General features: G+C 37.6%; 1 protein-coding gene across 1 annotated transcript in view; it reads left to right on the forward strand.

Annotated features, from left to right (window-relative positions):
* Positions 1-24,004, forward strand: part of clvs2 (clavesin 2) — a 153,942-nt gene that overhangs the window by 112,186 nt on the left and 17,752 nt on the right. The window contains exons 3-4 of the mRNA XM_028797238.2: positions 18,260-18,370; positions 20,158-20,378. Of these exons, the coding sequence (XP_028653071.1) occupies positions 18,260-18,370; positions 20,158-20,378 (332 nt within the window). The remainder of the gene's footprint in view (positions 1-18,259; positions 18,371-20,157; positions 20,379-24,004) is intronic.

The raw sequence follows: 24,004 nt of genomic DNA on the forward strand, positions 1-24,004 counted from the left end.
AACAAAAACATAGCTGAAAAAGTTCTCAAAAAAGTGACCCTTTACATCCATTGTGTCATAATCAAGAGGTCACCACCTTTGAGGAAATACCCCTAACAATTTGGGCACTAATCTAATGATGGAAGAGACAAACAGCAGCCTCCATAAATAAAGAAAATGGCAGTCACAATGGTTCAAAAAGTGAGCGATGATTTACTGACCTCAAAATTAGATTCCTCATCTTGACAAATCCCCACAAGGAATGTAATAACATACCTTTTAATTTATAGACACATATTTTAAACAACCAAATTCATGACAGGTTATATAAGATTTTGATTTTGATTTGTATATTGGACTTTGTCACACAGTTATTTAATACCTGGTTGTGATCCCTGCTTGTTCTAAGATTAAGATTTCTTTTCCTGGTCTTCTTTCTTCTTTGGCCCTTATAACTTGCTAATTTCATCTCTGTGCAGAAAAATCTATACACCATTGTTACATTGCACCTGAGATATTTTCGTTTGAATTTTCCCATGTAGTAAAATAATTATCATCTTGGAATTTGGTTTAAATTTACTTGCAGTTTATTGTTATAGTTTTTTTGCTCTTCCTCTTTACAGTTGGTAGCTTGAAATCTATAAAGTCCTTGGCATGAGCACAAAATATAATTATTAGAAAAGTATTAACAGAGGGTGTCTGTTAAACAAAACCATACTATTCATTTTGAGTAAACTGTATTTACACTAAGGTTGCTCCAGCATATCCTATTTACTCAATCCAGAATATAATTTAGTGGGAGTGTGCCATTGCAAAAGCAGTACTTTATATATTAATTGGAAAGCAATATTCTGGAAAGTAAATTTTATTTCTAATTTTAATGTATGATTGTGAGTCCAGTTTCTTCTTGTATTAAACTTTTTGTTTCAGATGTTTTTATCACATTAATGTTATATAACAATATTTAACATGCACGGTGGCGCAGTGGGTAGTGCTGCTGCCTCACAGTTAGGAGGCCCAGGTTCGCTTCCCTCCATGTTCTCCCCGTGTCTACGTGGGTTTCCTTCGGGTACTCCGGTTTCCTCCCACAGTCCAAAGACATGCAGATTAGGTGTATTGGCATTTCTAAATTGTCCCTAGTGTGTGCGTGTGTGTGTGCGTGCCCTGCAGTGGGCTGGTGCCCTGCTCGGGGTTTGTTTCCTGCCTTGCGCCCTGTGTTGGCTGTGATTGGGTCCAACAGACCCCCGTGACCCTGTTGGATAATGGATGGATGGAATATTTAACATCTTAAGAACTACAAATACTGTAATAAATCTTGGTCAGCATGAAGGCTTTGTAGAAAGTGACACTCATCAATGACCTATAATTGCTTTTTTCATGTGGTCATTGGTTGATGACAGTGCAAGAAACAATGACTAGCCTCTTACAATAAGAATCTCAGTGCATGTCTGAATGGAGAAAACAGTCCAAATAAAGCAATATTTTTATTGCTGCAGTAGAAAATATGATGCAAAGACTCTTAATCTATCTCTCATTCCACCACCTTAGGTGGTAGGTGATTCACATGTTAAGTCTCTCACTCCCAGCAGGGAGGCTGGCATAAATTATACCAAACAGCACAGATACTCTGACCCAGATTTTATCTCAAAAAAGGAAAAGAATATCTTCATTTTTAAAGATTCATTTTCAGTGATAGCATGAGGACAAGATGAGGAGCTGGGCAATACAGGAAGACACTGGAGTAATACTGATGCTTCTCTGGATCAAATGGGGCCAGCTGAGGTGATTTCCGTTTGGTGTCTTCCAGTGGCTAACTGGTAGAAAACCCAAGGCCAGACCATTGATATGCTGGAGGGTTATATCTCTTAACTTTCCTAAGAACTGCTGGGCATTGCTTAGTAGATATTAAAGTATCTACTTAGTAGATAGATAGATAGAACTTTATTTGTACCCAGGGGGAAATTTGGCTTTTTACAGAAGCTCTTTAAATAAATCTGTATATATATATATAAAATCCAACCTTTGTCTGTCATCTGTCTGTATGTCTGTAACGCTTTTCACGAGAGAACTACTTAACGGATTTAGATCTTTTTTTCCTAGAATTTGTTTCAACATTGCGGTTGATTTGCGACCTCTCTCATCACGCTAAGTATCATAGTTCTCTTGTGGTACCGATTTATTTGCGTGAATCCGAGAGACACAGCGGGCCAAGGGGAAGGGTCCCCCTCACTCATGCATCAGCCTCATGGCATATCTTACATCCATTTAGCTAGTGAATGAGAGAACTACTTAACGGATTTAGATCTGCCTTTTTTTTCTAGAATTTGCTTGAACATTCTGGTTGATCTTGCAACTTCTCTCATCGCACTAAGAATCATAGTTTGCTTACAGGAGCGATATATTTGCGTTAATCCGAGACAGACTGCAGGCCGAGGGGAGGGGAAAACGTGATGTCAGGAGTGGGGAGTTGGTCTACCTCTGCATTTTGGAGCGTAACTTGCCACTGCTTAGCTAGCGATACCCTTTTATCTTATTTTAATTTCTTACTTTGTCTTTTATTTTTCTTTTCTTCATTATGTAAAGCACTTTGAGCTACTTTTTGTATGAAAATGTGCTATATAAATAAATGTTGTTGTTGTTGTTGTTGTTTTGGTTATTGATTTTTAAAGTTTGTACTGCTTCACTACTACTCAGGCGGAGCCACGGGGAAGGGCTAGATAATAAATAAATATATATATATACCCCACAGTATGGTCTGAACACATACCAGAGTGACTAAAAATAAAGAAAATTTAAAAAGAAGTGAAACTTCTGACTTGGAAGACCCAGTAATTGTGAGGTATTATGCAAATGTATTGCAGTTGGTATAAAGTAGTTCCAGTGGCGTTTCTTGACACACTTTTGCTGAATGGTTTCTTGGCTGAATGTCCTTAGTGTTAGTATGTCATAGAGAAGATGTACAGCATTGCCCATAATGGCACACAATTTTGTTTTCATTTTCTCCTTTGCTACTACCTCCAGGTGGCCCAGGGCATTTCCTATAACTGAGCTTGCCCTTTTAATTAGCTTTCGGTGGGCCTCTCTTGAAGTCATGTTAATAGCCCAGGATACCACTGTGTAAAAGATTGCACTGGTATTAAAGAGTTGTAGAAAATGTGAAGGATGTCACTTCCCATATTAAAGGAATGCATTCTTCTAAGAAAGTGCTCTGTCCTTCTTATATAGTTCCTCTAATAAGGGCAAGATGAAGTTGCAGGAAATAGGAAAGCTTGGTCAGTCCAGCTCAGTGTGATGCTACAGCAGTCCTCACCTGGGAAATAGTGCTGCTGCTGTTTTTACTGCCTATTTAGGATAAGTTTCTCCATTCATATGCTCTTGGGATATGTAGACACTAACGATAAAAAAAACTGATTAGGTACAGAGCAATACTTCATGCCCAGATATTGTATTTTCTTGGTTGGAAAGAATTTTTCCTGCCTCCAGTTTTCATAAACATAAACATAACATAGCCTCCTACCAACTGCTTTGTTATTGTAATTCACTGACTGGTTTGCCTTTGTTCAGTTAAACTCACTGGGTTTAATCAAGGGATATTTTAACTACTACAATACTTTCTTATTCAGTCCTGTAATTGATACTGAAAAACTGAATGACCTTCTGGTCATTGAATGACTCACATGTCATTCAGTATTACAACACATTCTAAATAAGGATGTGAAGACGAAGGGTTATCCAATCAGGCTGTATGCTGTGTCCAGTCAGCGTTCATGTCTGTCAGAACTGGTAGTATGTGCTCCATTTGACCAGTCTGTTTTTTTGGTTTATTCAAAGATAAAACACCCACTACCACCACTTGTCATTAAAGGCTTGCATTATGTTCTCATAAAAACTTAACTTTTAGATGAACCCCCGATTAGATTAGGTTAGATCAGATTAGATTAGATTAGATTAGATTGTCAAATAATGTATCTGATGGGGTGTAGGAAGTTCTGAGCATAGGTTGGTTGTCTGAAAGAAAATATTTAAACAAGGTGTTTTTTTCAGCTGCATGCATGACAACTGCAATAAATGTTTGTTTGCAACATGTTAGTTCTCATGACTGACCCTTAATATCATGGCTTGGTGTCTGATATGACAAATGTGTTGCCTTTTGATAAAAAAAAAAGAATCACCAAATGTTTCAGCTGATCTGGATGCTCCACTTGATTCATCCAGTAGCTTGCCCATCTTTGGTTTGTGAAAAAGACTGAGAGACATGAAAAAATTTGAAACTTCATGTAAGCTAGACAAAAACAATTCTACTGACTTGTCTTTTGTAACTTATTGGAACAGTAGTTGTTAGTTTGACTGTCACTAAAGAAGTTGTCACAATGATGGCAACTGCTCATTATTCTGTGGTTAATATGAGCCAAAGGAGTTTAGAGAGAGTTTAGCACAACAAAATAATTGAACCATTAAGATTACTTGTGCTGGATGTAGATTAAACACCATAAGCCAGGTTTCCATCCAAGGAGTTTTTGCGAAAAAATATTTAGCGCTTCAAATTTTTTACCGATATAGCTGATGGAAAAGCTAATTATCGATAAAATGTTGTACGTGTCGACATAATATTTTTCCGTTTAACTTTAGCGCATAAATTCCATGTCGATACTTCAGATGTCGCAAAAACTACATTGGAAACAGTTTTTGTCGGAAAAAAGGGCTTTAACGCAAATAAATGTGTCACATTTTCATCACGTGCAATCAAAACGAGAATGGCGGAGCGGCTCGCATGGTCTGATGAAGAGAGTTTTTTTTTTTGATTAAACGTCATTATTTTGTATTAATTCAAATTTCAGTTTTAATTAAAAACCTTAAGGGAAGCAGGTTAATTCAGTTGTTATCGCACTGTGAAGGGATGTTGAAAGGTAGGCTCACCTTTACAGATCCGATGCTGCAAACACAGCTGCATCATGGGCACTTCCAGGAGTGCCAACGCAAATGTCTCGTATCATGCACCTGTCATCAACAAGGGCCTGGAGAACAATAGATGGCCACCCTTTGCGATTAATGTAATCGCGGTAGTCTTCCGTCGGGGGAAGAATAGGCACATGCGTGCCATCCAGCGCACCGTAAATCTGTGGCACAAGATGCACCAAGGAATTGCGGTATGCAATTTCATTGGCCTCCGCTACAGTCGGAAGTCTGATATAACGCCGCATTAATTTTTCTTTAATAGCGGTGCACACAGCATATACACATCGATGGACGGTAGTTTTACTAACCACGAAAGTTTCTCCAACTTCTCTATACTCGGCACAGGTTGCCAGCTTGTAAAGGGCGATGGCAATCCGCTTTTGGGTTGGAACTGGTGGTCGGTGGCAACCTGTGATGGGTGCAACATCAGGATTGATGAATCCACACAACATGTCAAACGTCGGCCGTGTCATTATAAAATGTTGCAGCCAGAGATTTTCTGTTAAGTGTCTCTCCACCACCTCCTCCCAGAAGGTCTTATTCCGTCGTCTCTCCCATACCCATGGGTTTCGTCGCACTGGTACTTTCTTCGAGCTCTAGGGCTATTCAGACAAGCAACTGCTTCATTCTGCTGTCGTCTTCGGATATTATGTACAATTCCAATTATTTGTGAAACTGAAATAACAGTAAGCTGGCAAATTTCAAAAAACTGTCTGAATAATCTCTCCATTTCTTTGTTTAGTGGAGGGGGTGTAACGTGGAAAACAAAAGGTAGATAATTTGCGACATACACAAAATTATGTATGGAAACGGCTCAAGGGCAGATTTTTTTCGCGATACAACAAAAGTTATGTGACAGTTCGTTTTGGGGGGGGATGACGTCATCACGCACACCATTTTATCGATAAAAAGCCAGTTTGATGGAAACAGGCTGGAGACAGCAAATTTCGCACATTTTTTTTACGTATATTCTGTTTGTCGATAACAAAACGTCGCAAAAAACTGGATGGAAACTTAGCTATAGAAAATTCTGGAAAAAATTCTGAAATAACTCACTGCAGAGATGTTTTTCAACTTTCAACAGATACTGTAAGTTGTTTAGTCATTCAGCAAAAGATGAAATGAGGTTGGTTTTAGCACAAACAAAATGAACATGGATGTTTTTAAACTTTTGAAGTGAAATCCTGAAAAAAATCAATATAATAAAAAATTCTGATGCAATACCATTAAGCAAATCTTCTCTGTTTTGAATTTCTACTCTTTTTACTCCTCATCAGACCAAATTAAAAATGGAAACTATTGCAGTCGATAATAATTGTTATTGAGTTTATGAAGGACATTCTTGGAAGATATTAGTAGTCAAGAAAATGGCACAGGGAGGACTTATTTGGTTGTAGGTTAAGCAGAAAAAAGACAAATACAACAAACTGCAGTATTTTCCACATATCTTCAGCAAAAACATATTGAGAGAAGTCAGAAAAACCAGTTGCTAAGATCCTCTCTCCAAGAATATTTTAGAGTTTCACTGTTAGAATGATTTATTTAGCTAAATGGCGAAATTACTAGAATAGATGAAGAACATGCCAGGTGTCCAAGTGAGACTCTTCATAGGAAAAGGCAGGCTCTGCATTCAGAACTGTACCTCTTGACAACTAAAGAAACTGAACAACTTATTTTTAAATCAAGACATCATTACTATGAATATGGAGAGAAAGCTAATAAGCTCTTAGCTCAACAAATCAACAAGCAAGAAGGTCGCAAAAATCCCAGCAATCACCAACACAAATGGAGACAAAATCATTGACCATAAAAATATAATGCACACATTTAGAGACTACTATAAATCCTTATATTCTACTGAGTTTGTGATTAGACACAATCTAATGCATTTCTGGATGCATTACAGATACCACAAATAGATACTTTTAGTGCAGAGGAATTGGATAAACCGTTGGCACTATCAGAATTACTAGATGCTATAAAGTCACTTCAGAGTGGGAAACCAGCAGGCCCCGATGGCTACCCTGCCAAATTTTATAAGAAGTTCTCCACTCAGCTAGCTCCCCTTTTATTAACAACATTCACAGAAGCTAGAGACAATAAAATTCTACCTCAAACTTTTCACCAAGCATTAATCATCGTCTTTCCTAAACAAAATAAGGACATATTACAATGTGCATCATACAGATCAATTTCACTTCTGAATAATGATGTTACGATACACTCCAAAGTCCTAGCTAGAAGAATGGAGAAAGTGCTGCCTTCGATAATATCAGAAGATCAAACTGGATTTATTAAAGGCCGACACTTAGCGTCCAATGTTCGACGCCTGTTTAATGTAATATATTCACCCGCAAAGTCAAACATCCCAGAGATATTATTATTCTTGGATGCAGAAAAAGTTGCAGTTGATATGATTGAACTACCTTTTCACTACATTGGAGAAATGTGGATTTGGCCCGAACATTTGTGCATGGATCAAACTACTGTATACCAATCCAGAAGCTTCAGTTTGTATTAACAACATTAATTCAGACTACTTTAAACTAGAACGTGGTACCAGACAAGGATGCCCCTTGTCACCACTGCTTTTTGCAATCGCCATTGAGCCACTGGCAGTTCACTGTCGAAATGCTTATGAGATAAACAGGATTATCAGAGAAGGACTTGAACAGAAAATTTATCTATATGCAGATGATATGGTACTGTATATATCAGACCCACAAAATTACTGTGTTTGCAGTCCTAACAGCACTAACAGAATTTCAAAAGAATTCTGATCTCAGAATTAATTTGAATATAAGTATGCTCTTTACAGTGAATTCTCAAGCACACAATATTAGATTGGACACCTTCCCTTTTATTATTGCAGATCAGTTTAAATATCTAGGGGTAAACATCACAAATAAACCTAAAGCTCTTTATTAACAAAATTTTGCCATTTGTATGGAAAAAATTAAGCAAGACTTGCATAGATGCTCAATCTCACTTTAGCTGGAAGAATTAACATTGTTAAGATGAATATTCTCCCTACGCTTCTCTTCTTATTTCAAAACATTCCAATATACATCAATAAATAATTTTTTAAGAAATTAGATTCAACCATAACCACATTTATTTGGAATTCAAAACATCCACGTATCCAAAGAGTGACCCTACAAAGGCCAAAGGCAGAAGGTGGCATGGCTCTACCTAACTTTCAATTTTATTACTAGGCAGCAAACATACAGTACAAACTATAAAAACCTGGACATGGACACAAATAGATGAACATATAGAAGCTTGGTCTGCAATAGAAATAAAATCCTACAGTACTGTCATTGGCTTGGTTATGAATGACTTGTCACTTGACTAATGCAGTAACGGTACTGTTTTGATTTGAGATTCCCTGTTGATGATTCTGTTTTGTGCTGAGAAAGCATTCTCCAAATTTGACCCAAGGCAATGTAGTTTTTTTAGAGTGAAGTAATTAGATGGGCACTGTGGAAAAAAAAAAGTGGTGATTACGTCTATGTAAAGTATTTTGCATTGTTATTGTATTATCGACAAATTTTGTCATTTATTAGCATATAGTGCCTAGAAAAAGTATTCACCCACTTGGAAGTTTTCCCATTTTATTGTTGTACAACATTGAATCACAGAGGGTTTAATTTTGCTTTTTTGGACACTGATCAACAGAAAATGAAGAACATCAAAGTGAAAACAGATCTCTGCAAAGTGGTCTAAATAATTTACAGATATTAAATACTAAATTAACTGATCACGTAAGTACTGTATTCACCTAATTTAATATGACACACCTTGGGTAGGGTCACCAGCCATCTGGCACAACTGTAAAATGAATGCAGCAAAATACAGGGAAACCCTAGAGGAAAACCTTAGCTGGTCTGCAAGAAATATGCACCTTGGGAGAAGATTTGTTTTACTGCATCACAACAACTCCAAGCAGAAAGCCAAAGCTACACAGTAATGACTTAAAAATGTAATGTCTTTGGGAAGTTGAGTCAGAGTCCAGATCTCAATCCAATTGAGAATTTGTGGTTGGATTTGAAAAAGGCTGTTCACTCATGATTTCCATGTAGCCTGAAGGAGATTGAATAGTTTTGCAAAGAAGAATGGGGAAAATAATAGTGCCCTGATGTGAAAACTGATATAGAGACCTGAGCACATAGACTAAAGGCTGGCATGGCTGCCAAAAGCACATCTACTAAATATTGGCTTAAAGAGAGTTAAGTGATCAATTACTTTGAATTTTATGTGGTACATACTTTTTATAGGCAGTGTACCTAAGTCAGTGATTTTGAAGGTGTTTATGGCTAGAAGATACCATTCTTCCTTTTGATTCCAGTGTGTCTTGAGTGCTTGGTGTAAATGTTCTGGTCAGAGCTGTGAAATCCTTTTGCTAAGGAACAGCAAAATATTTTGAGTGCTACTGTCCATTTTAATAGATTTCCAGACCACAGATTTTTACAGTCTACCTTGTTTTATGGACCTTTGGAATGAGGTTCCACCAAGCATTATTAGATGGCTTTATCTGGCTACCATCTGGTGGCTTTGCCAGGATCCCTACATGTCTCCACAACATTTAATTTTTTAATGAATTCTGTAAACAGCTGCTTTATACTCCTGCTATGTTGATTAAACTAATTTGTTAGTCATATGAAGAAGGTGAATTTGATATTGTCGAGTTTTTCTTTTTACATTTTCTGTCAATCATTTAAGTCATCCTGTGGTATTATAAAAGGAGGAACTGTATGAAAATACATTCTGAATCCCCCATTTGACAAAAAGAAAAAAACCTTTTATTTGAATGTCACAAATAAACATGTACAAAATCCTCAGAGCCTATAGGGGAAAAAATCTTCATTATTTAAATTCCAAAAGTAATCAAACCTTTTAAAACCCTTATTAAGTGCAAGTGTCTTTGTGGAGGCACTGCCTGCTTTAGGAATCTTTAAAAAGTATAGAGTTGAGCATAGAATTCACATGGTCTGTTTGAAGTTCTTCATACTGTATATTCCAAATACATTTTGGCACAGTACATTGTTTGCTATGCCCACTTTCCTCAAGTTAGAATTCAAATTCACTCCCTGAGGGTCACACAATTATTAATCAGTGGTAACATTGCTCTGAAGAATGAACCTGGTTGTCTGTCTTTACCTTCTTAAATTCATTTTCTCTTTGGTCTCCTGGGAAGCAGATGTATGCATTTGTAGACCAGAAATTACAGGGGTAGTGGGACCGGTTTAGTGTCGTGTTTTACAAATGAGTTTGACTCTGCTGTGAGAACTCGATAACTTTTATTTAATAAAAACACCATCTTACAGCAAAATGCACTTCCTCCCTTCCCCTCTTTCGGTTCCCCTCCAGCATTCCTCCTCCTGCAGCCTACATTACCCCTTAACACTTAATGGTATTATATACAAATTATCCCACATTTAGGTTTTTCAGTATGCTTCAAATATAGTGTACTGTCTGTCTATATACCAGTTGGTCCATATTTTAATAGAAGTTTTGCTGGTATGTTTAATTTTTTGCCACTTTTGTCAGTCTTTTATTAGTGTTTTGCTTAAGAGATCAACCTTTTTCTCCCACCAGAACGCCTGGAGAAGCTTCTCAAGCAGGCTTCTGTCATTTCTTCAGGGAATTGCCATTTGTCTCTTGTAGTCTGCTTCTGTGTTGCTCTTGTGGCCACGAGGGACAGCTGTTTTATCACCTCTTGGACTTCTTTGGGTAGGGCAAGCCTCCTTTCACTAGTGTTCATCCTTCAGGGGTACATTCTGGGCGATGCAGTTCCAAATCCTTCATGAAATGGAAGGGAGCTGTGACTCTCTAAAGCCTGTCACTGTCAACAAGTATTAAATCACCTTTAACCCATATGCTTTCAATGAGGTTGTATAAATTGATAACAATACACAACTAGAATTAAATCTTTTTTGGAAAAAATATGACTTCTGTCATATTATAGTGCTTCAAAACATTATTATTCACAAACACAGGTAGCCATGGAAACTGAAGTGATGACAGGAAACACAATTTTAAAGAGGCCAAGTCTACATCTTGACTTAATATGTTACCCAGGTATTCCAATCACTGCCACAGCTGCGAGTCCTGCCAGGCTCATAACAGGGAGTCAGGTTAGCAAGATGATCACAATACTAAGTAAGAGGGTGCAACCAAAGCATATTAAACATAAGAAACACATAGGAGGAAAGCAACAAGCAAGTTAACAATTAAGCAATCAGCAACATGAAGCATTACTCTCTTGATTTGCTCTTGGCACAAAAGATCAGAGATATATACTGTAGTAGGTTTTAGAAATACTGAGAAATGTAAGTCAGTTTCTCCACAAAAGACATAATGCAAGATATGCATGAACATTTCTATTAAAATGAATCTAATCTACTACACGAACCTATAATTATTTATTCTCCTATTATTCAATCTACATCTTTAATGTCATACTCTTATAACCATTATTTCCTGCTTTCTATTCACTTAATAAAAATAGGATAATATTATAGCATACCTGCATTATTCCTGCCTCTCTGAAATGCTTAAATTAGAAAACTCAATCTCACACTGATGCCAGATATGGGACAATTTGCCTGCATGCCGTCATTCCCCTCCTCTGATCGCCTACTAACTCATCATGCTTATTTAAGTGGCTAATTTCCATGTGCTTCAGCTGGTTTGTTGCTATTGCTACAATATTATAAAGACTTTTGGCGCATAACAAATTTTGCATCATCACTGAAATGTGAAATAGAGCAGCACCAGATAATACTCCATTTTTTTTCTGCCATATCAGAACAGCTCTGGTACACATGTTCTCTCACTGCATGACTGATTCTGCGTGTGCATCTTGACATGCCTTGAATGAGGAGAGGCAGAAAAGGACAGGAGAAGCAGTCTCTTCCTCATAGGTCATCCTATACCGTTATTTGCTACACGCTATTTTTTAACCTTTTCAGCTTCAGATAAACAAATAAAAATCTCTATGTTAAAAATGCTAGATTAAACATTTTTGGAATTTTTTAAAGAAAATGAAATGTCAATATAATTGTGGTTTTGCACATCTCTATATATATAAAATCCAATGTCTGTCTGTCGTCTGTCTGTCCGCTTTTCACAAAAGAATGACTTAACGAATTTAGATTGTTTTTTTTTTCTATAATTTGCTTGAACATACTGTTGATTTTGTGACTTCTCTCATTGCATAATGTATCATAGTTTGCTTGCGGTACTGATTAATTTGCACAAATCTGAGCGACATGCAGTGGGCCGAGAGGAAGGGGGCGAGAACCTCCGCACTCACGCACCAGCCTAGGGGCGTGTACCTTACCTCCGCTTAACTTGTAAACGAGAGAACTACTTAACAAATTTGGAACAGGTTTTTTCTATAACTTGCTTGAACATTCCATTTTATTTTGCAGCTTCTCTAATCGCACTAAGAATCATAGTTCGCTTGCAGGAGCGATATATTTGCTGTAATCCAAGACAGAGACTGCGGGCTGAGGGGAGGAGGAAGCGTGATGCCAGTAGTAGGGAGCCAGGCGGGGACCTCATCACTGTTCTATTTCACTATTACACAGGCAGAGCCATGGGGGACGGCTAGTACAGTATAATTCAATCTTGTTAAAAATACCTCTCAGTCTTGTGAATGCTTTTGTCAGACACACTTCTTGCGTTCTCAGCTCTTATAAATTTTAACGTTTTCCTCAATTTAAGTTTCCAATTAAAGAAGACGTATTATGTCCAAATCTTATTGAATAATTTCATCACAAAGGGTTTTCAACAGAAGAAATGAGTACATGGGCAATCCTAGCACCTAGAAACGAGGAAGTTAAACAAATTTACACCAAAAATGTTGATCGGTAGCACGGCAAAATGGTTAAACACGTATCAATAGACTATGCTGAAACAGTGGGTGGTGATCATGCGGAAGATGAAAATAACAACTTACAATATCACAAAGAATATCAACAACCGTTTACACCATCCGGTCTTCCACCTAACGAATTACTGTAGAAAGAAGGATGTATCCAAGAAAGGTAAAGTAGTACATCTCCAGCAGATAACATTAGACACCAAAGGAGATCTTGATATGCCATTCGTATTAAAACGTTAACAGTTTCTCGTTAGAATAGCTTTTGCAAAGACAAATCTCAGAGCCAAACATTCGAAAAAGTCATTTTATTTAATAGAGAGATAGAAACAAAATGCAATCACGGGCAGTTATACGTCACGTGGATGCAAATGTAACACTTCACATGAAAATTAAAATATGTTTAAATTGTACATTAACACCCCCATACGCAAGCGGTAGAACCGCAAAGTGGCTAGCGCATAGCGCTGACCAGGGGGTTGGTTGAGCAAAGCGAGCAGGGTGCAAAGCCCCCTAGTAGTACTTAAAAATGTAAATATTTACTACTACAGTATTTGTGTATTTGGTGTATTTCTATACATACAATATACTGCATTTAGTGTATAGACCAGATTAAAAAATAAAGTTTAATTAAGTTAGCTGCATCAAATGGTATTTATTTAGCACTTTTTCATGCAAAAGTAAAGCTCATTGTGCTTTACATATGACAAGAAAAACAAATAGCTTTAAAAAAAAAAATCTTCTGATGTTTATAGTGGCAAACATCAGTACCTAATTTGAAAATATACACCATGGTCAATTAACCAGGGAGGAGAGTAAAACGAAGAATCAATATTAGCATGGATCCTGGAGAAAATAAATATCTAGGCTAGGGATTCCAAGGCCAAAAAGAAAAGAAACTGGGTATTTATAAAATAAATGGTGATTTTGAAGTTCTCCTTTACTTCAGTCTTGAATAGATTCTTAGATTTACTTTTAAAAGCTTAACTAGTGAAAACACACATATATAAAAGAAACTGTATTTTCAAGCAACACTGTTTTAACCCTTTTTTTCAATGCACATTTTTTTTTTTTTTTAATATGACTCTTATTAGGTTGACCATAAAGGGCTAAGTGATTTCCGACGTGGTTAAACACATAGTGTTTGTTCAACATAAGTAACTCAGTAAAAATGATCAACACTTCCATCCTCTAATTCACTTGAATAGTTCAACATTGTAGCGGTAGTGAGCACAAGGTGAGAGACCACTGAACAGGACACAAGTTGAGAGACCCCAAAGAAAAATGGACCCAGACACAGGGAGAATGTGCAGACTCCATGCCTACACTGCCTAGACTGATATTTGAGCTATTGATTGAGGGGCAGTGAAGTTGCTGCATTAACATCTGCACTACTATGCTACTCAGGCTTACTCAACACTTACATGGGAAAATCTGAAAATGATTGTTTTTTTTTATTCATTTTGGTCTTCCATCCACATTGAAAGGGTGTTGACTGAAACACTGAAAATAAATCTTTTTAAAAATGTTTTTGAATTAAATTAAATTTGAAAATGCCTGTTCTTGTGTAGCATTGTGGGTTGGGAAAATAGAGCTTTTCAAAAATGCTGATCGAGCACTGGCTTTAGTGTTGCTGTGGTAATGCCCTTTGTGATCTCACATCAACTGCACCTTGACATTTCACCATGTTCCTTCTGGCTGGACTCTTACTCTATTCTTTTCATGGTTTTGGCTACCTTATACTCCTTTGTAACCTTTAAAATCGGGTGACCATTGACTGTCCAGACAGAGAAATCTAGTTTAGTGTTTTCTTCAGGTGCTTTTTGTTTTCCTTTTGGAATTTACATTGCATTTGTTCCATAAATAGACATTGCTGTTGGCTAACAAATCCTGCATGTTTGATTGGAAAAATGTGTGCACTTTTGGTGTTTCGGTGGCTACGAGCAGCGTTTGGGGGTGGCAAGTGGGGATGACTGTCCAAGGCCCCGCACCTAAGGGGGCCCCGCTTTTGAGGTCTGTGTGTCCCATTCAAGAAGATTTGTCAAGTTATATTCTCCAGTATATATATATTTGAGATGCTTCTAAGAGGAACCCTTTTAAAATCCCTCTTCAAGGTCACATTCCATACATGTACGTCTTTAAAAACATTCCATAGTCCACCTTCATCGCCCGTAAAGGGTCGCTAGTATAATCCCTTCCTAAAATAGGTATAACCCATTAGTCACTGGGTTGACTGCTGTTTTGACTTGGGAACAACTGATGGCTTGTCGCTTATGACTCATTCGTGTCTGGAGAGCCTACCATCGTTTCTTAGTCAAGTCTTTGGTTTAGTTTGCTACAGTAGGCCTATTTGAAACAGTGCAGGAAGTGTTTGGAAGTGGAAAGCACAGCAACGTTTTATTACTGGTTTAGCCGTATCGCTGTCGACCACATGAGTGGAAGAGATTGTGGCGCACTTTTTTAATAGATTATATTGTTATATTTTGATAAAGGCTGCATGTTATCTTGCAAAAATGTAGCTGAATACAGTAATGAGAAAATCTGGTGTATGTTAACATTATTTTTATTAAATTCACATGCAAGTTTATATAGTCCACTGTCACGGGAGGCTGGGGGACAGACCCAGCCGGGACACCTGGAAGGACCGGGAGGTGGCTAATACATCCCTCGGGCCACAAGGGGGCAACCACTCTGGAGCTTGAGGAGACCACGGGAAAGGAGCAAGGAGGCTCAAGCCCATTGGGGCCCATGGCCACCACCAGGGGTCGCCTTCGCCACACCTGGGAAGATGGAGGAAGATCCTTCCAGGGACTCCTGGAGTGCTTCTGGGTGCAAGGGCAGCACTTCTGCCACACCAGGAAGTGGTGCCGGAAGAGTGTCATCAGGCACCTGGAGAATAAAAGGGGCTGCCTCCCTACAATCAGGGAGCTAGAGTCGGGAGCGGGAGCAGGACGAAGCTCCCGGGAGGAGAGGAAAGGCGGCCCATGGACATTTGGAGGAGAGACCCGTGGAGAGGGTGATTGGTGCTGGGGGCACTGTGTGTTGTGTGGGACTTTATTAATGTACAATAAACATGTGTTTGGACAAACTGCTAGTGTTAGCCTGATGGTGTTCAGACCCGAGCTCGCACCACATATACAGGTAACAGCGTTTGACATAACCGGCCCTGCGTGGGGTTGGTCAGCCATAGGCCCTGCACACCTCTAAGGCTGCCTCTGTCTATGGCAATCTCAAAACACTATTGTGGACAGAAATTAAATGAAAATGACTTTTTCAAAAATATCTGTGTTTAGCAAGGTAAGTCTCAATACGAGCAATATGTTAATAACATGTAAGAGTTAAAAGATCAATTTCTTATTTCATGCTGGTTAAATGTAAGATCATATTAGTACCCAAACTGAAATTGATGCCTGTCATTTGCCACCCAATGCTAAGGGGACAGGATGTGGCTCCTTCTGGGCATAGAACTAGATTAAATGTGTTCAATAAATGGATAGATGGAACTTCTTTAAAGAAATCTGTTTCACTTTGATGTAGCAGTGAAACAACAACATAACCATATTATGTGATAATATTATTCTAATGCATATTTTCAAAGCATTACTTTATTTCTTATTGCAGCTGCATGTGTCTAAAGTTGTCATAATTATACAGCTTCAGCTTACTTCATAGAATGGTTCAAGCATTAGTGTGAGTCATATGCAAATAATTCCACTGTCCAAATATCTTTGTATTAAAAACGTTTTAGTAAAATGCAAAGCAAAACAGTTTATACATAAATAAACAGAAAAATTAACATCACAAAGAAAAGGAAAGTTCATGTAGAAAATGTTTAAGGCTTAAGTATCTTTTCTTTAAGTTCTTATAGGACAAGGGTCAGCACACACCTTCATATGTTCAAACAACAGTTAGGAAACCATTTACCATTATTCTGTTAGCAAGCTACTCTAACAGCTCATGTTTCTAGTAGAAAGACTATTTCCTAACAAGATAAATTAACATTCTGTTTTTACAGAAGTAACTGGGAAAGTTCTATTTCATGTTAGCCTACAGGTAGTAAAAGATAAAACCATTATCTAAGTAAGTATGTGGAACTTATATTCTGTTCAAATTAAGAAGACACTTAATGGGCAATTCATTCCACATTTTGCAATATAAAATTAGCTTAGAATATGCACAGTCATGTGTGCTGTTTTCCAGTTTAAAAAAAATCATTTGAGCATTATTTAGATTAATTCTGAGAAAAAATGTTATTGTCTCTCATGTTAAAAACAAATGAAACCGTTTGCAGTAAGGAGAATATAATTAAAGGAATAACTCTAGTATTTATTATTTGATCATAATTTATCTAACACCACGTTCGGATATAAACTCAATTTCTGATTTTGGTTGAGTTGCTTTTAGCTTTTCCAAGATGCTTGATTTAGATTTCTATATTATGTTTTCTTAACACACAATGAAAATGATAAGTATTATGACATTTTAAGAAGACTAGTGTTTGAACAAAATTACAAAACAAAAAATGTGTCACAGTGTAATTCTGAAATGTGAATGGGATTATTGTTTCTTTTTATTGCTCTTTTTATTATATGTTCACAATACAGAAACTGTCAGATAATAACACATTGCTGTGGTACCAGTTATACTTAAAAGTGCCACCTGGTATTTAGGATACTGTACGCCACTGGTGGCAGCTTAGCTATAGGGGGTCTTATCACAGAGACTGTCCTTTTTGCAGTTTTTTTGTCGATGAGCAAGAGCTGGATTCCTTTTCAGTATGTGTTTATCTAAGGAACATGTCTTTATTTAACTGGTCCCAATCCAAGGTTGGATTTTGCTCTGCGCCAAATGCTGCCAGGACGGCCACCATCTTCCCAACAATTCTGAAATGGCTAACCAGGTTAGAATAACAATGGTATTGGATTTGGGTCTTGGATAATAGGCATTGGTCCCCACTTAGTTCTGCAGAATATGGTTTGAAGTTTAAGAGGGATTTCTCTTTTTTCCTCCTTCAGTGCAGTTAAATGAAAGTCATGGTGTTTGTGTAATGAATGATGCTGTTTTTTACAAGTTCAATTCATGTATTCATTTACTGTTGCATTCTGTGATTTTTCTGTAGTTACATGATATTTATAATAAACATCAATTTAAGAGTTTAAAACGAGGGGGAGTCAAGCTAAAGTTAGAAAATTGGATTCATCAGAAAATGGAATGAACTTTAACAAAACTGATAACGTCATTTCTCAATGTAGTCTCCACCCCTCTCAATGCACTTGTGCCACCTGCATGGAAGTGCCTGGATTCCAGCAGTATAAAAGGTTTTGTCTCGTCCTCGCAACATACGTGGGTTAAAGGTTTTTTTGTCAATATTTGAAAATTTTCATTTCTTTTGAAATCTTTTGCTGAAAAGTATTATTTGGTTTTTCTCTTCCCCAGGATAGTTTTCCTGCCCGGTTTGGAGGAATTCATTTTGTGAATCAGCCGTGGTACATTCATGCTCTCTACACAGTCATAAGGCCATTTTTGAAGGAGAAGACTAGAAAAAGGGTAAGTAGAAAGTGTTAAAATGAATAACACCAATTTTTATCAGTCAGTGTTAATGTAGCAGATTCACATTTAAAGTGTCTAAAGTGTTCAGATCTCTAGTTCTTTGAATTACTTTTTTACATTTCTAAACATTGCACTGCATAAAATCATTTTCACTATTATGTAGTATTTATATTACGTACTGAGATTTTTTATTCATGATTACATTTTGCACTAATTCAAAGATGTTTACCATTCCAGCCATAAATAAATTTAGGCTTCACGAATACCTTTTACACACAACACTCTGATTTTATCTCCTTCACAAATCTAACGTACTATGCCATAATTGCCCCTTCTAGCAAATCCTCTGCTCCTCTTTACATGAGCTTTGTACAGTTCAACTTCCAAAGCTGTGGTAGAGAATTATCGTTTCAAAGGGGACCAGTGCCAACATTAAGTGCATTAGTATTGTCTGCTGGAAGCACACGTGGGTCAGAGAGAACCTTTACAGGACAAGGGGGCTCCTTCTCCAAGAGCTCCTCCTAGAAGCACCCTAGCAGTGCTGCCCATCAAGACTACAAGTCTAGTGAGTCCCTGTGTGTGTCCAAATGGGAGCTCAGTCAAAGGGATGCTACATACTGGGGGAATACCGGGTCCTTGGAGGCAGTCTCCCACTGTCTCTGTCTGGGATGCCAACCAAACTTTACCTTTCATGACTTGCATATATAGGGCACCCTATAAGAAGAATCTAGAGAGATGAAATGGCACTGGAACTTTGTAAGAGTGTATCAGAAGGTTAGGGGGCAAGCATTTATGGGTTCCTAACTTACTCACACAAAAAATTCCAGTATGACAGGTGGTAACAGTGGAATCTCACCAAGCACAGTTGGATAGATATGTTTCTGCTGCCATAAAAAGGGAACAAGCATCTGGTTTGGGAATTTTGGACTAATAATAATAATAATTCTTTATATTTATATAGCACTTTTCTCAATAAACAAAGCACTTCAGTGAGTGGGGAGCCACTTCAATCACCATGTGTAGCATTCACCTGGATGATGCGATGGCAGTCACTTTTACACCAGTACACTCACCAGACATTAGCTATTAGGTGGTGAAGTTGTGAGAAAGATAGCCAATTAGAGACAGGGGATGATTACAGGGCCAGAATGACCAAGTCGTGGTGGGTAATTTAGCCTGGACATTGGGTTACACCCTACTCTTTAACAAAGGATGCACAGGGATCTCTTTATGACCACAGAGAGTCAGGACCTCGGTTTTATTTCTCATCCATAGGATGACTCCATTTTTACAGTACATTGTCTCCATCACTGCACTGGGGCATTGGGATCCACATTCAAACCATAAGGTAAGTGCCCCCTGCTGGCCTCAACAACACCTCTTCCAGCAGCAATCCAAGCTTTTCCTAGATGGTCTCCAATCCTAGTACTGGCCAGGCCCAGACAGGCGTAGCTTCAGTTAGGCAACTAGTTCCTGAAGTGCATGTGTTATGGCTGCTTTAATGCAGGAATAGCAAGTGCCTGCCAGAGAACTTTTGGCACTATAGCATCAGAGAGCTGTCCCTGACCAAAGGAGTATTTCTTTGTTAAATATAATGATTTTTGCCAATTTTGGCTGTCTACATATAATCCTTGCTTTGGAAAGACACCAGAGGCGACTCCTATTGCACAATAAATTAAGCTTTGTGATTATTTCAATAGTATGAACACATAGTGAGTTTCATGACCAGTGCTGTACTGAGAATTTCCTGTCATCCTAAACTGGATATATGCTTTTCTTGACAGATATTTATGCATGGCAACAATCTTAACAGCTTACACCAGCTTATTCACCCAGAGATCCTACCTTCGGAATTTGGAGGGATGTTACCACCATATGATATGGGCACATGGGCAAGAACTCTGCTTGATCACGAATATGATGATGACAGTGAATACAACTCTGACTCTTACAATCTTTCCGTGAAAGAGCTGGAAAAAGATCTGTCTCCAAAAACCATGAAAAGGTCAGTGGCAGACCAGACGCATTGTAATTCTATGACAGAGCTGAACAATGATTACTTAAACTTGCTCAATCAACAGTAGCCAAGCTAAATTAATTTGTCTGCATTCTTGTTTATGTCTGGAAAAATGTATGCTCCAGTGCTTAAAACACTGATTTTTTAGATGTTTAGTGAAGGATAAGGGTATTTCACAGAATATGACTTTGTGCATCAGAGCTTTTTTACATGTCATCTTATCTGTGAAAACTCTCCAAGTTTACTCACAGATAAGAGGCACTTGCAGGGTAGATTATCTTCCTAAAGCCTAAAACAGACATATCCCCCTTTTCATATTGTAATAAAGTCACCTTCTTCTACAATAAAGTGACATAGCTTTTTAGCCAGAAAATTACATGAGAAATTTATGAGCTACTCATTGAAGAATTTCAGTTACAATCTAATTCTTTTATTGCCAGCTTCAAAAGAGAATACCTTTTACATGAAATTTTAATCCTGGTAGGGAGCAATATATATTGGTTAGGGCCATAATGGCTCTCCTGTTGTACTTCAAAAACCTAGATATTGACTTCATACAATTTGAGTCATAAACTGCTTATTTGCTGAGAAGAAAAAAAATAACAAGTTATCAGTTCAAAGCTTTCACTTTTAAGTATTTATGTTGTGTGAAATTCTTATTATTAACTAGTATACCACGGAAACAGCAGAAGTACCAGTGGTTAAATACGAACAACTAAATCTGCAAATTAATTTTTGATGATTAAAATATTAGATTAACACGTACCTGTTTGGTTTTTATTTTATTTTAATCTGCTTTAATATTTTATTTACATATAAATGTGCACAATTGATATAAAGGTTTTCTTAAGACTTTTGATTTCTGTGAAAAATATTAAGGTAAATTGTACAGCATCTATTTAAAGAACAATAAAGATTTTGGTCTTGTCGACTAGTCCATAGGAGTTAATTTAATATGTTACAGGTAGCATAGCTGATCGTCTTCGGTTTTATATTACATGATTATACATGTATACATGATTCAAAAGTTGCACTAGGTAAAATACCTTACAAAAAATGACTGTGGATCAAAGTGAATAATTAGCTAAAAATCACTTAGCTTAGGAATCATTGTAAAAGACATTCGCATACACACTTAAGCAGTTTATACATTTTTTGTAATCCATCCATTTTCTGTATGTGTGAGACAACCATGGTCGGCTGCAACTGCTGTACTCCACTGATCCCAGATCTGTCGTTAGTTGTGTACTGAGATGAGCCAAGGCGAAGAAGACATATAATAAGCAAGAGCTGGTGTAACAAACTGCAAATTCACAAATCCCGATGTTCAAGTACAGCCCCAAAGTGCAAAAGTATCAAGTAAATAAATTAATAAAATCAAGTATGGAGATATAACCTGCAATAACTACATTCCTTACAAACGAACAAACTATTCCGATGTCTGATTCTTTTCCTTTTTTTTGTACCTCTGCGATCCCTTTCTAAATACATCTTCCCAGTTCATCCTTCTCAGTTTTTGCATCTGGTGAAGACTCTGACAACCATGGTCCTTCTCCCCAGTCATCTCAGGCAGTACCCACTGGGAAACTTGAAGCTGGTCCTCCTTATTCCTGCTGCCTTCATCTGTGTCTACAGAAACTTTTGGAGTACCTGATTGCTCGTTCTTAGTGCTCAATGTGACTAACCTGCCTTTGGAGTGAGATTTCTTTCGCTCCGCTGCTGGGCCAACAGCCCCTCTGCCTCCTGGTCATGGCGCTGGTTCACCTGCCTGATTCTGCCTTTAATTTTAATTTTCAACTGATGTCCCTTGTTTCCTGTTCAGGTTCATCTTAATACTTCTAGGGGTGCAGGTATGCTAATCATGGACCCCGGAGAGACCAGCTGTGTTGAATGTTTTGGAGATGGTGGCACTGACAAAAAGACAGGAGGGAGAGCTCAAAGTGAGGGAGTTGAAGATGCTATGATTTTCACTCAGAAATTTCAAGGGTAAACAGCATTAGAAATTAGTATATTAGAGGGACAACACAGTTTGGTGAACAAGCGAGAGAGGCTAGATTGAGAAAGTTTGAGCACATGCAGAGGAGAGATGAGGGGTGTATCGGGAAAAGGATGTTGAGGATGGAACCACCAGGCAAGAGGAAAAGAGGAAGAGCTTTATGGATGTGAGGGAGGACATTAAGGCAGTCAGTGCGGCAGAAAATGATGCAAAAGACAGGGGTAGATGGAGACGGATGATCCGCTGTGGTGACCCCTAAATGGGAGTAGCCGAAAGAAGAAGAAAGAACTAGAGCCTGGTTGTACACTTTACTTTTTGTGCTGCCTCACAGTTAGCTTTTTAAAATGTATAAAATGTTCTGTAAAATGAAGGTTAAATTAACTTGCACTTCAGAGTACATCAGTAATACTAGATGAATAAGTTTTATTCATTTCTTAGTGTTTTTTTATCTTTTGATAGGAAATTTAAAGATGTATTCAATATATAAAATACAAAACATAAATATTACTCCTGAAATTAAAAATGTTAATATGAGGCAGTGACAAATAATTGGAAAGCATGGAACAGAATAACACACACACACACACAAAAATGTATATAAAGATTTATAAACATAAACATTTATAAAGATGTCATGCCATTTTCTAACTCGCTTAATCCAGACCAGTGTCTTGGGATGGGTAAGGTGGGTGTTGGGGGGCTGAAGCATATCCCAGCTAGCACAGGGCTCAAGGCAGGAACAGACCCTTGAGAGGGCGCCAGTCCATCATAGGGCAATTGATAAAGATGTGCTTTAGATTTCTTCTTACTTGAGTTTAGTAACTCATTGCACATAATATTATTTTTGAGAATTTGTCATGAATGCCTTTTTCTTCTTACAGCAGTTTTTTCTAATTACTGACATATTTGCTCCTGGCCTGACCTGGGACAATTGCTTCAATTTACTTCAGTATCTTGGCTCTGAATAGTAGAAATCAAATCTGTCTTTTGGTAATTGCATTATTTCCTCTGTGAATCTCCAGACAAAACCAGAATACTGTATAAGCAGATTATTATCAATATTTTTCTTCATCACTTTTCATATTACTGTGCAGTTCATGTAGGAAAAGCAGACAGGAACTTACTTAACTTATATTCAGTTTGCACATTTTTGCTTCCATCAGCTGATTTAACAACATACACTTGACAATTTTCAAAATCTTTTTTTAATACAATGTAAAACCTTAAGCCCACTTGGTAAGGTTCAGGGCTATTGGGGACTGGAGATTTTTAAGCTGTATTGGTTGCAAGATAGGTAGGGCCCATTAACACACACACACACACTCACTCAAAGGGTCAATTTAGAATCATCAGTGATGTCATCTTTGAGGTGACATATTAAAAGACAAAGTAGTCAAAGTAAAAGACACTCAAACACAGGAATGGAGCATGGGGTTTGAATGCAGGGCACCTCATCCATGAGTCAACAGTACCGTGCCACCTAAACGTATGAATTTATATTTGTTTGTGCCTTTTTAAATTTTGAACCATGCTAAACAAATAGTATACTATTGTTTTTTTTATATTCAACTACTGAAATGACTATGCAGTATCCTTATGAACTCAGGTCAGTTTCTGC

The sequence above is a fragment of the Erpetoichthys calabaricus genome, chromosome 3 (genome assembly GCF_900747795.2).
Source record: "Erpetoichthys calabaricus chromosome 3, fErpCal1.3, whole genome shotgun sequence".
NCBI classification, from domain to species: Eukaryota; Metazoa; Chordata; class Cladistia; order Polypteriformes; family Polypteridae; genus Erpetoichthys; species Erpetoichthys calabaricus.